This window comes from Cherax quadricarinatus, chromosome 5 (genome assembly GCF_038502225.1).
Source record: "Cherax quadricarinatus isolate ZL_2023a chromosome 5, ASM3850222v1, whole genome shotgun sequence".
NCBI classification, from domain to species: domain Eukaryota; kingdom Metazoa; phylum Arthropoda; class Malacostraca; order Decapoda; family Parastacidae; genus Cherax; species Cherax quadricarinatus.
Genome location: NC_091296.1, coordinates 27020013 through 27034399, shown reverse-complemented (window position 1 = coordinate 27034399; position 14387 = coordinate 27020013). Strand labels below are relative to the sequence as shown.

Here is a 14387-nt window from a genome sequence, read left to right as displayed (position 1 = left end):
TTCATCTAATATGACATAATAAACAATATAAGTAACATAGAAACCTGATATATACTTTAAAATTAATAAAATGTCATTCATGTAGTGGTATGGGCGGTGTCGGCGGTGGACGAGAGTTTGTCTGGAGACCGGGCAAAATACTTCATGAACAATTTCGCTAATATCATCTATACGGGTTATTTATCTATCACAGTTAATCTAATATGACATAAACAAAATGAATAACATAGAAACATGATATATACTCTAGAATGAATAAAATATGTCATTCATTCAGTTATCTGGGTAATTCCATGATATACTGAAACTAACCTCAAGATTATTAATTAGCGATTCTTTGTTGGCAAGAACCAAGTCAAGCAGATTGTTTCCTCTAGTTGGTTCTGTCACAAACTGTTCTAAAAAGCAATCCTGAACCGTATGAAGAAAGTCACTAGACTCGAGATTTCCTGTCGTATTGCTCCAATCTATTTGTCTAAAGTTAAAATCTCCCATTAACACAACATTTTCATATCTAGATGCCTTATGAATTTCGTCCCATAACAGCTTACTGCACTCCCTATCAAGGTTTGGGGGCCTATAAATCACACCCAAAATTAATTTGTCATGACCCTCGAGAAACTGTAGCCAAACAGATTGTGTCCCAGGAAAGGAAGGAAGGAAGAGATGAGGGGAAGGAAGGAAGGATAGTGGGGAAGAAGGCATGGTACCCCATGGGTGTTGACAGGCAGTAAGGGTAGTGAGTGATGGTATAATTTGTCATTCTAACAGCAGTCACACACTGACTAAGCACATTTAGAAGTCCACACACACAAAACACCAAGATTCCAGATGCTAACAGCAGTTGCAAGAAAGTGTCTGGTGACTATCCATGTACATTGGAACCTCTACTTGCGAGCGTGTCCACGTGCGAGTTTTTTCCAAATATGAGCAGTCGATGGGTCGATTTTTTGCTTCCATACGCGAGCAGACCTCAAGGCAGGTTCCTTGACACTGGTGAGGGGCTCTTGCTCTTGATCTCGGGAATTGTATCTCATTTGTTTGTTGGACTATCTTATTGAAACTTGGGCAATGTATGATGGAAAGATGCTTCTTAATGTACACCAAAAATGAAAGAAATCTAAGCATAAATAATGGAGTTCACTTCTCAGCAATTACCCACCCCTTAGTAGTAATTTTGAATGGTTTTTATGGTTGTATTCTCGTTTTTTTGGTCTTATTTGATAGAATGGAAGATAAATTACAGAAATGGATATGATTTTGATTGCTTTCACGACAAAAAGTACCTTGAAATTGAGCTCAACCTAGGAGAAATAGTCCATTGCTTGGCTGTTTCAGTGTAAACAAATCTTATATTTTTTGTGTGAATAAAAATTACAAATTATTTATTATAATAATAATAATGAAAGAAATCTAAGCATAAATAATGGAGCTCACTTCTCAGCAATTAGCCACCCCTTAGTGGTATTTTCGTATGGTTTTTATGGTTGTATTCTCGTTTTTTTTGGTCTCATTTCATAGAATGGAAGATATATTACAGAAATAGATATGATTTTGATTGCTTTCATGACGAAAAGTGCCTTGAAACTGAGCTCAACCTAGGAGAAATGTCCATTACTTGGCTGTTTCAGTGTCAACAAATGACGTCACTGTCCATTCCAATATGCAGTCGTGAATGGGTTGACATATTTATACAATTATTGCAATAAGGAATAACAGTAAATCTTATATTTTTTTGTGTGAATAAAAATTACAAATAATTTATATAATAATAATAATAATAATGTACTACATATAATAATTATAATAATAGACAGTTTCAAAAGGCCGTCACTAGATGTCAGTGTTTACCACAACAAAAAGGGAGCTGTTGTGGCTGCCTCCACCTGTTACATAATGACATACGTATTTTATTCATTCTAGAGTATATATCGTGTTTCTATTTATTTATATTGTCTGTTATGTCATATTAGATGAATTGTGATACATAAATAAGCCGTATAGATGATAATACCGAAATTATTCATGAAGAATTTTGCCCGGTGTCCAGACAAACTCTCGTCCACCGCCGACACCGCCCATACCACTACGTGAAATGACATACTTTATTCATTCTAGAGTATATATCATGTTTCTATGTTATTCGTATTGTTTGTTATGTCATACTAGATGAACTGTGATAGATAAATAAGCAGTATAGATGATATTAGCGAAATTATTCATGAAGAATTTTGCCCGGTCTCCAGACAAACTCTCGTCCACCGCCAACACCGCCCATACCACTACATGAATGACATATTTTATTCATTTTAGAGTATATATCAGGTTTCTATGTTATTTATATTGTTTATGTCATATTAGATGAAGTGAGATAGATAAATAAGCCATAGAGTTGGTATTAGCAAAATTATTGAAGTACAGAATTCCACTGGAACGGATTAATTGCATTTCAATTAATTTAAATGAGGAAAACTGATTCTGCAAACGAGTAAATCCAGTTGCGAGCAAGGTCATGGAATGGATTAAACTCGCAAGTAGAGTTCCACTGTATATGTATATATTATAGAATAGTAATAAACAATTTTTTGTATTGTTGATTGGTGTAAACAAGTTTTGTAAAGAATATAATGATAACATTCGTGCAGTTGTGTTGCATATGAGTGTATATATGTACATTGCACCTTTGGTCTCACAGGCCACATAAGTTACTTGAAAAAAAAAAAATATTGGAAAATACAAGAAACCTTCGAATGGGTGTAAATATAAGTTTACTGGGTGAGCGGCATTCACCGCTGTTGCCATACGTGGCTCATTTTCTGGTAACTTTACGCCTCTATATCTTGGTAAGTGCTGATTGCAAAAATTTTTTTTTAGGGTTAAAACACTCGGCAAATTAATCATAACATTTTGGTAAAAAATTTTTTTTTTTTTTTTTTTTTTAAAATATTTTGTGATACAGGGAGACAGTTTCAGAATTGGGGATGCGACAGTCAAAGGGTTAATTAAATATGTTCCAATAGCAATAAAATGGATACCAGTCTTATTGAGTTCTAAATATTGTATATTTTGAAATGAGAATGTTTACTGCACATTATTTTATTTTTAATCTAGAGACAAAATATCAGGCAAGCATAAAAGATTTTCCAACATCTATTACTTCAATTCACCATATTGAGTAGTGTATGTATTTCTTTTTTAATTTCATTGACTAAAACCAAAATTAAATTGGATATGAAATATTAGTGTTCAAGAACACATGTCCCATTATAACAAAGGTACCTAAAGAAAAAAAAATTCAGAGTTCCAAACACAAAAAGGGAATGTATGAGAGTATAGTGGTACAAACACTTTTATGTGTGAATGCTGCAGTGAGAAAGAGGCAGTGGAGATGTGTCTAAGGACAATGTGTGGAAATTAGGAGGAGGTGTGAAGTTACTAAAAGTTTTATTCAGAGAGCTGGAGAAGGGTTATTGAGGTCGTTTGGTCATTTAGAGAGGATGGAACAAAATAGGTTGAGTTGAAGGGTGTATAAATCTGTAGTGGAGGGGAGGAGGGGTAGGGGTTGTCCTAGGAAAGGATGGAGGGAGTAAAAAAGGTTTTGTGTGCAAGGGGCCTGGATATGCAGCAGGCATGTGTGAGCATGTTAGATAGTGAATGGAGACGAATGGTTGTTGGAGTGTGAGCAGGGTAATATTTTGTGAAGGGATTCAGGGAAACTGGTTAGCCGGACTTGCGTCCTGGAGGTGGGAAGTACAATGCCTGCATTTTCAAGGAGGGGTTTAGGAGATTGGCTGTTTGGAGTGACACCTAAACTGTCATATTTGGGCACCTCTGCAAAGAGTGATTTTGTGTAAATGATGGTGGAAGTGTTTCTTTTTGAGTCGCCCTGCCTTGGTGGGAGACGGCCAATATGTTAAAAAAAAAAAAATACAGTGGTACTTCAAATTTCGAACAGCTCCCAACTCGAACAATTATGTAAGTGTATTTTTGGGGGTCTGAAACAGACTAATCTAATTTACATTATTCCTTATGGGAACAAATTCATTCGGTAACAGCTCTCAAACAGCCTTATGGAATGAATTTCAGCTGAAATTCTAGGTGCAAAAGTTCAGCATTTTTCTTCACATATAAGAAGTGAAAAAGTTAGAGACTAAAAAAAAAAAGTGATACTGTAGGGCATAGGATAATGTGAAAATTTATAGAATGATACAGCAGTGAGATTAAAACCATTAGAAAAGTCACCCAATATCTTTCATTATATATGCACATTTTATGTACGTACACAAGATTTTGTTTTATATACAGTAGCCCTTTGGTATTTAAAGAAACTGTGTGCTTAAAGGCTGCCTACATCTGGCTAAGTGAAACAACAAGAGAATAAAATCTATACATTATATGAAATATCAAAAAAATTTCCTTCAAATGTATAGGTTTTGACTCATGATCACAAAGGATCAATGAACACAAAAGTTAACCGAAGAACATTAAAAAAAGACATTTATATCATGAGTCCACTGTATATTGTAATATGCATAACAAAGAAAAGGTAAAGAAGTCAGTTTATTCACAATACTTTGCCTGGAACAATTTACAAATAACACACACTGGGGAGGAAACTTAAGGTTATATAGAGTTCATCATGGATTAAAACATCGCCTAAATTTTATCTCCAAAGCGTGTACTATTGGTAAATAAGTTACAGTATAATGTTATTTATGACAAACCATGAACTACATACTGAAGAGAAAAACTGGATGGTACTTTTGTTTATTCTTGACTATTGAGAGAAACCCATTATGGACCAAAAATTTTGCCCAGTCTCCGGGCTTGTGTAATAACTGGTATAAATATTTAATGCATTAAATAAGTCTGAATCTATTCACGAAAACTAATTATTTTGTAAATTCATTTAAAAAGCTCTGTACCCTAGTAAAAAGTCATACCTAGCACCTAACCAATTGGTTCAGTTTCCCGAACAAGCCAGTCATAAGCATCCTTGTGTCCCTGCTGAAGCAAGTACTCTCCCACTTTTTCTCGACATTCAGCATGGTAACTGTTAAGCCACTGTATCTGCAAAGATATAATTACATTGTTAATCAATTTACTGAAAACAACAACTATATCAGGAAGATAATCACAATTATTCTTTCTGCATGACCCTTGTCAGTTTAGCACTTTATTTGATTATAATAATTACATCCATGGGGAAGTGGAACAGAATTCTTCCTCCATAAGCCATGCATGTCATATGAGGCGACTAAAATGCCAGGAGCAAGGGGCTAGTAACCCCTTCTGTATATATTACTAAATGTAAAAGGAAAAACTTTCGTTTTTCCTATTGGGCCACCCTGCCTTAGTGGGATATGGCCAGTGCGTTGAAAGAATTACTGTTCTTTGGCATAGTCACATAAGCCCATTTTTTTTTAGAAGCTCTTTACAGGTAATGCAGCTATTGAATGAATGATGCTTATGTTTCCTTCTTTGTGCCATTCTACATTGGTGGGAGATGGTTGATGTAGTGTACAAAAAGAAATCATTTATTGGGTACTTATGACAAAGAGCAAAAACTGTATGGATAAGAATTGTTGCTAATTTTATAATGTAGGAAATGCTATAAAGAGGTCTAAGACTTAATAGGAGTATCTCTTCCCAGTCAGCCTTATTACATTAGATGTTTGACATTAATAATGTAACAATATTATATATAAACTACTGATTGAGTGATGTTAAATGCATTTCATTCTTTATATCTCTCTCCCTTCCTTAGTGGAAAACGGCTGATGATTTCTCCTGTATTCATTTGATGGCTGCCATGTCTAGTGGACTCAGAGAGATAAGAGAAAGTGAAACTAAAAAAGAAAGGATTAATCAGTTTGACAGTATGACAATCAGTAAGACATGTACAACACTAGCTATCTTTACAGCAGGCTTCATCAGTCAGATACAGAGGTGATAATACTGGAGACGGTATACAAGTTAATGAGTAAGAGACAGAAGTGAAAAGATAACTCTGAGGCAATCAGTCCCTCAGCCTTGATACAAGATGGTTCTTTTATTTGTGCAAGAGTACTTTGTTCATGTGTGGTATGTTCCTAGGTTTTGGTTGAAGTGTGAGCAAGGTAACATTTTGTGAAGGGATTCAGGGAAACTGGTTAGCCAGACCTGAGTTCTGGAGGTGGTAAGTACTCTAAAGGAGGGGGTGGGGATATTTGCAGTTTTGGAAGGGCATCTGAACTGTAGTATCCATGCACCTCTGGCAAGACAGTGATAAAGTGAATGATGGTGAAAGTGTTTCTTTTTCAGGTCACCCTACTTTGGTGGAAGACAGTCGGTGAGTTTAAAAAAAAAAAAAAAGTAGGAAGAGGGATAATACTAATTTTATTCACCATTTACGACACTTCAAGGTTGAATGAAAAATTGGAGTGTTTACTTGATGAAGAGCTTCTCCAGGTATGAGCTTCAATGAAAAAAAAAATCATTAAGTATAATACAGGCTTCTACATGACTGGTATTTCCTTCAAGACTAGTTGACAGCTCTTGCCTCTTATCTTTATTACACCTTCCTTGTTACTTTCCCAAATAAATTAGTTGATTTGAATAATTTTTTGATAATTATTCTTTCGTTTCATGAATGAATTTTGATGTAATTCAATAGAGCCTTACCTCATTTTCTGTCATCATTGATGGGTCAATGAGCTTGGTCTGGATGGGTACTAGTGTCACAGTCTTGAAGGTAAGGAAGCCTCTGTCCCTGTGGTTATGAGGAGTTTGAGCCTCAATAATCCTTACAATATTTTCAATGCGAATACCAAACTTCCCGTCTTCATAATATCCAGGTTCTAAAAAAAAAAAAAACATATTGGTCAAATAATTCTATATAAGAAATTTATGCATAAATATTATTGACATGATTTGGTTCAAGAGTCACAAGGAGATACTATATAGGTAAATTATCAACAATACAATTTTCACTCACTGTTCACTATGTCAAACCCAGGAATTTTCAGGGTGGGTAGTTGGCTGACTGAATGTGGCTCTCTCACTGGTACACGTAAGTCATCATACATATTATAAATTACCTAGGATAACCAAAAAAAATCCAAACAAAGTGCTATACAGTGGATCTGTGCTCCAGTGCCCTAAATTAATAATAATTAAGCTATAATATAATAATCGTGTCCACTCATTACTTACCTTAAAATATCTGTAGTTTTAATGTAGAGTGAGAGGTGAGTAAACAAGATTAAATGAATAAATGAGAGAGAGAATGAGGAATGTAGAATGTTCACGAGTTATGTAAACAAACGTTGTTGTTGTTGTTACCAGCCCGGACACGAATGGTTCCTGTTCACTGTCAAGCCGACCAGAAAAACATCTCATATTTGTTATGTAGCATGTTTATTATATAATTTTGAAAAAAAATCATAGATGGATTAAGCAAAATGTCTATATTAACGTTTTATACACATTTAATGCGCCTCAGTGATTATTATTGTTATCATCATTATTAACCCTTTGAGGGTCCGTCCCGTAGATCTACGGCTTTACGTTCAGGGTCCAAACCGTAGATCTACGTCATGAGCTCAGCTCACTCTGATAAACTGTGAGTGGTACATTTGGGCCTAGATATGAGAGAATACATCTATGTGGTATGTGTGCACCACATAAAACAGTTCCTGCAGCACGCTGTGTATAATGAGAGAAAAAAACTGAAATCATGATTTTTTTTATTGAAACAGCGACTTTGCAGTGTTTTTTATAGTTCTATTTGCGATTTCTTGGTCTCATTTGATAGAATGGAAGACATATTACAGAAATAGAGATAATTTTGATTGGTTTTAGCACTGGAAATGGCTTGAAACTGAGCTCAAAGTAGCAGAAATGTTAAATTTTTGCCGATATTCAAGAGTAAACAAACAACCTCACATGTCTAATACGCATTCACAAATATAGTGATGATATTTATACAATTATTACAGTATTACATAACAGTAAATCTTCTATTTTTTGGTGTGAATAAAAATTCATTATGTGAATAAAAAATCAAAATGGAATTTATTTGTAAAGCCTCAAAACGTAACTAATGAACAGAGGAAATGTTAATTTAGTTCCAGGAATACCTACATTGTTTATTCTTGGCCCTATTTTGAAATTGGAATATTTTGAACTTTGTGTTAAATTGGCCAAATTAACAATTTCCGATCACTTTAATTTGTAGTTGAAACAGTTGACTTGGCGATTTCTTGTGCTCAATTGATAGAATAGAAGTAATACTAGTGAAATAGCTAAGAATTTGGTTGACTGGAATAATGTAATTGGCCTAAAATGGGAGTCAAAGTCGGCAAAATCGCCGATTCGTAAATATCGCTGACACATCAAAATTCGCGAGAGCATAATTTCGTCAATTTTCCATCAAATTTCGTACTTTTTGTTTTATTACCTTCACAAAAAGATTCTCTACCATTTCATAAGAAAAAATAAAATTTTTTTTTTTTGAAAATTCTTGGACACTGGGGCACCACTTCAGATTTGGGCCTTGGACCCTGAAGGGGTTAATATGGCAACTTCAAGACCAAGTACACTCTTAATGAGTGGCTCTGAGACAGACAAGCAGACAAAGACAGACACACAGGTAGACAGATACAGACAGGTTTATGTGCAACAGTGAAAACAAATAGAGAGTTCGAGAGTAAGAGCCTTTCTTGCCACAATCTCCAGTGCAAGATTCAGACTTCATCTTAGGGGCCATGGTGAAATTTACTGTCCAGTTAGTACAGTTAATACAGTATGATGCTGCTGATAGGGCAGGGTTACTCAAACTGATGCTGCCTGCATGACACATTGCCCCCGCGAGTATTGTCAAATATTGTACAGTGGTGTGCATCAGCCGGCCCAGCCCAGCTGCACGGTCGTAAGTCGGATGGTAGGTGTAACAATAATAATAATAATATTATTGTGTTGGAGTGGTTGGTAATTTTGTTTAATAAATGTATGAAAGAGGGGAAGGTACCTAGGGATTGGCAGAGAGCATGTATAGTCCCTTTATATAAAGGGAAGGGGGACAAAAGAGATTGTAAAAATTATAGAGGAATAAGTTTACTGAGTAAACCAGGAAAAGTGTACGGTAGGGTTATAATTGAAAGAATGAGAGGTAAGACAGAATGTAGGATTGCGGATAAGCAAGGTTGTTTCAGAGTGGGTAGGGGATGTGTAGATCAAGTGTTTACAATGAAGCATATATGTGAACAGTATTTAGATAAAGGTAGGGAAGTTTTTATTGCATTTATGGATTTAGAAAAGGCATATGATAGAGTGGATAGGGGAGCAATGTGGCAGATGTTGCAAGTATATGGAATAGGTGGTAAGTTACTAAATGCTGTAAAGAATTTTTATGAGGATAGTGAAGCTCAGATTAGGGTGTGTAGAAGAGAGGAAGACTACTTCCTGGTAAAAGTAGGTCTTAGACAGGGATGTGTAATGTCACCATGGTTGTTTAATATATTTACAGATGGGGTTGGGTGTTCAGGAGAGGGGTGGGATTAAATTATGGGGAATCAAACACAAAATGGGAATTGACACAGTTACTTTTTGCTGATGGGAGATTCTAAAGAAAAACTGCAAAGGTTAGTGGACCAGTTTGAGAGTGTGTGTAAAGGTAGAAAGCTGAAAGTGAGCATAGAAAAGAGTAAGGTGATGAGGGTATCAAATGATTTAGATAAATAAAAAATGGATATCAAATTGTGGAGGAGGAGTATGGAAGAAGTGAATGTTTTCAGATATTTGGGAGTTGACGTGTCAGCGGATGGATTTATGAAGGATGAGGTTAATCACAGAATTGATGAAGGAAAAAAGGCGAGTGGTGCGTTGAGGTATATGTGGAGACAAAAAACGTTATCTACGGAGGCAAAGAAGGGAATGTATGAAAGTATAGTAGTACCAACACTCTTATATGGGTGTGAAGCTTGGGTTGTAAATGCTACAGCGAGGAGGCGGTTAGAGGCAGTGAAGATGTCCTGTCTAAGGGCAATGTGTGGCATAAATATTATGCAGAAAATTTGGAGTGTGGAAATTAGAAGGTGTGGAGTTAATAAAAGTATTAGTCAGAGGGCTGAAGAGGGGTTGTTGAGGTGGTTTGGTCATTTAGAGAGAATGGATCAAAGTAGAATGACATGGAGGACCTTGGGTAGCTTTAGGGAGAGGTTGTTCTGATAAGGGCCAGTAGGCCTTCTGCAGTGTTCCTCCATTCTTATGTTCTTATAAATCTGTAGGGAAAGGAAGGCAGGGTAGGGGTCGTCCTCAAAAAGGTTGGAGGGGGTAAAGGAGGTTTTGTGGGTGAGGGGCTTGGACTTCCAGCAAGCATACGTGAGCGTGTTAGATAGGAGTGAATGGATATGAATGGTACTATTTGGGACCTGACGAGCTTTTGGAATGTGAGCAGGGTAATATTTAGTGAAGGGATTCAGGGAAACCGGTTATTTTTATATAGCCGGACTTGAGTCCTGGAAATGGGAAGTACCGTACAATGCCTGCACTTTAACCCTCTCAGGGTCCACAGCCCCTCTCCCAGACTTGCCCAAATTTTGAAAAAAAAAAAAAAAAAAAATTTCTTATGAAAACAGAGAATCTTTTCCCGATCATAATGACGCCAAAAGTATGAAATTTGATGGAAAACTTACGGAATTATGCTCTCGCGAAGTTAGCAGTCTCGATGATGCTTACGCATCAGCGATTTTTCCCCACTTTGAACCCTATTTTCGGCCAATTCCAGTGTACTAGTCAACAAAAATCATAACTTATTTTGCTAGAACTCCATTTTTTCTATTGAATGAGTACAAGAAACCACCCATTTACTAATTTCAACTATCCAATATAGTGGTCAGAATTTAGCAATTTTGCCAATTTCACACAAATTTCAAAAGATGCCAATTTCCAAATAAGGTCCAGAATAAACAAGAAAGACATTCCTGGCACTAAAACAACATTTCCTCTGTTCATTAGTCACGTCCCCACGCCCTCTTACATTCTTTTGCTTTCCACTTTGAATTTTTATTCTCTCATAAAATAGAAGATTTACTGTTATGCAGACTACTGCATTAGTGTAGAAATGGTATAAATAATATCGGCGCACTTGTGAAAGAATATTAGACTCATTAGTTGACATGTATTGGATGTTTAGCATGATTTGTTTACTTTTGAACTTTGCTAAAAATCGAACATTTCTGCTACTTTGAGCTCAATTTCAAGGTACTTTTCATTGTAAATCCAGTCAAAATCATCTCAATTTCTGTAATATGTCTTCCATTCTATAAAATGAGACCAGGAAAACTAGAATACAACAATAAATACCATACGAAAATACAGTGCAAAGTCGCTGTTTTAATCCAAAAACACAAATTTTTTTTTTTATCATTATGCACTGTGTGCTGCAGGATTTTTTTTTATACTGCACACACTGACCACATAGACCCATTCTTTCATATGTAGGCCTACCAGCTTTCTCTCACTAGATTTGAGGGCGCTAGAATTTAGGCGCACTAGTACATCAAAAACCCTGGTTCGTAAGCCGTACCAGTACGTCCGAAACCCTGAAAAGGTTAAAGGAGGGGTTTGGGATATTGGCAGTTTGGAGGGATATGTTATGTATCTTTATACGTATATGCTTCTAAACTGTTGTATTCTGAGCACCTCTGCAAAAACAGTGATTGTGTGTGAGTGAGGTGAAAGTGTTGAATGATGAAAGTATTTTCTTTTTGGGAATTTTCTTTCTTTTTGGGTCACCCTGCCTCAGTGGGAGACGGCCGACTTGTTAAAAAAAAAAAACTGTAAATCTAGCAAGACTTACCATCTGAGAGAAACATGCCTTCTTGAAGACCTGGATCATCTGGATAAGAACGCCATGACACCCCCATTGGGCCTTCATGAACATTAAGGTACATCCCTATTCCATGCCCAGTACCATGCCCATAATCAAGGCCAACATCCCATAGTGATTTTCGAGCAAGTGTGTCTAAGCAGTTTCCCTGTTAAAAATGAAAAATGTGACTCACGAAATCGTAATGACACGATTGCAAACAAACCATGCCACGGGCGGGATTTGAACCCGCGGTCAGAGTTTTGAGACTCTCTGACCGCGGGTTCAAATCCCGCCCGTGGTATGGTTTATGAAAAATGTGCAATACATTAACATCTAATTTTATGTGTTAATTTATATTGATGAAAGAGCTAGTAGTAAATAGGCACTATCAAGATGAAACAAAAGTAACAAATTATAAGTCAAAACATGAAAATGTACTGACTTCCTGCAAACTAAATTGAAACATGGAAACTTTAAATACATTAGTGTGGATATAGTCTAGTTAGCTGGAGGTGGAAGTACAGTGCCTGCACTCTGAAGGAGGGGTGGAGATATTTGTGTTTGGAAGGGAATCTGAGCTGTAATATCAGAGCACCTCTGGCAAGACTGATGGTGTGAGTGTTGATGTAAGTGTTTCTTCTTTTTTGGGTCACCCTAATTCAGTGGGAAATAGCCAGTGTGTTCAAAACAAAAAAATGCTGTCATACAGTACATATTGTACAAAGACAATACAGTGGACCCCCGGTTAACGATATTTTTTCACTCCATAAGTATGTTCAGGTGCCAGTACTGACCGAATTTATTCCCATAAGGAATATTGTGAAGTAGATTAGTCCATTTCAGACCCCCAAACATACACGTACAAACGTATTTACATAATTGGTCGCATTCGGAGGTAATCGTTATGCGGGGGTCCACTGTATATGTATTGCTGATACAGTATAAAAAAATAAACACATATTGTATATACTGTATTGAAGTATAAGTCAAGGTTCTTATAGCTTTTATTGCAAAAAAATTAGGAAGTCAATGTATTTATAGGTAATATAGCTGAAGGGGTCAAATATATAAACTGTAAATACTGCAACAGGCTTGCTGTCCATGCTAGGGATGTCCTGCCCACAGTCAAATCGTGGATTTTCAAAAGGTAACATCACACTATATATGCATTTTTTCTATACCACTGAATTTACTGGGTAAAAACTGTTATTCTACCCCAAATAATTTCAAAGCCCAACCCAGTATAAAGTGTATACTACTACCCACTAGGATGCAACCCACAAATGTAGTTTACAGCAGGCTAATACCTAGGTATGTATTTAGTGTTAGGTGAACATAGGCAACAGGTATAAAGAAACCTGCCCAACATCTCTGCCTGCTTCAGGACTGAACACAGATACTATGGTTGTGAGCTGAAGGTGCTACCACTGAGCTATGAGCCACCTTGCCAATTCCATGAACACAATATACACCCTAAATATTTTAATACTGCACGGTATACTATTATATAATAAACTTTATAACAAATCTCATATTTACATTACTGAAGTATTAATATGCTTCACCTTGATCTTTGTGGGGAAGATACAAGTTGCCATGCTTATCACTCCCTTAAGAACTCTAGTGAAACATTCCTGCATAAACTTAGAAGGGGTGCCAAAATGCACCGTGCGAGTCACATCTGTTGTTCCATCCCTGCGATAAAAAACAAATAAAGACAAATAAAAATATTATCAGAAATTCAAGCATGGCTTGGGACTAAGCAGTCCAGATTTCTGATGCTCTATTGTATATATCATTGTACAGTGGTCCCTCGTTTTTCGTAATTAATCCGTTCCTGGAGGAGCTACTATAAACGAAATTTACGATTTGCGAATCAATTTTCCCCATAAGAAATAATGTAAATACAATTAATCCGTTTCTGACACTCAGAAGTATTAAAACAAAAAAACTTTTACATGAAATATACATGTAGTACATAAACAATACAATGGGAAATGATGAAACATTAACAGCATAACACTTACCTTTATTGGAGATTCTTCTTAGTGTATGGGAGACTGGAGGAGGAGAGAGATTGGATTGTTTACAGTTTGGAAGGGGAATCCCCTTCCAGCAACACCTCAGGTACCAATTGCTTCTCTGGGGTTGCTTCTCTTCTCTGTTTCTTAATGCCACTAGGACCACCTTGAGAGTCACTCTAGTCCTGTCTCGCAAAGTAACTGTGGAGAGAGCTCTGTTTCTGGCGTCTCTTTAATACTTCCCTAAAATGGTACAAGACTTTGTCACTGTACATATTTCTCACCTTCTTTACCACAGGCTTGGCACTAGGAGCTTTCTTTGGAGCCATGGTAGCTTATTTAGTACTTGCAAGCACTAAAATGAGTGGAATATTATGAAATATTTCGTAGGAGCACTTGAGGGGACCTTCACTCACTGGTAAACAATGCCAGACTGGCTGGGTAGGGAGGCCTCCACAGCTCACACCGTGCGTAAGCGTCCTGGACGAACTACTATTCGCGAGTCAACCTAT

The 14387-nt window shown here is 36.5% G+C and overlaps 1 protein-coding gene across 6 annotated transcripts in view; it reads right to left on the bottom strand.

The window, feature by feature from the left end:
- Positions 1-932: 932 nt before the first annotated feature.
- ApepP (Aminopeptidase P) overlaps positions 933-14387 on the bottom strand; it is a 352561-nt gene continuing 339106 nt past the window's right edge. For all 6 annotated transcript variants that reach the window (XM_070101351.1, XM_070101369.1, XM_070101338.1 and 3 more), the window contains 4 exons: positions 13420-13549; positions 11843-12020; positions 6664-6839; positions 933-5070 (listed from right to left, as the gene is read on the bottom strand). In XM_070101351.1, coding sequence (XP_069957452.1) covers positions 4951-5070; positions 6664-6839; positions 11843-12020; positions 13420-13549 — 604 coding nt within the window. In that variant the 3' untranslated portion in view covers positions 933-4950. The remainder of the gene's footprint in view (positions 5071-6663; positions 6840-11842; positions 12021-13419; positions 13550-14387) is intronic.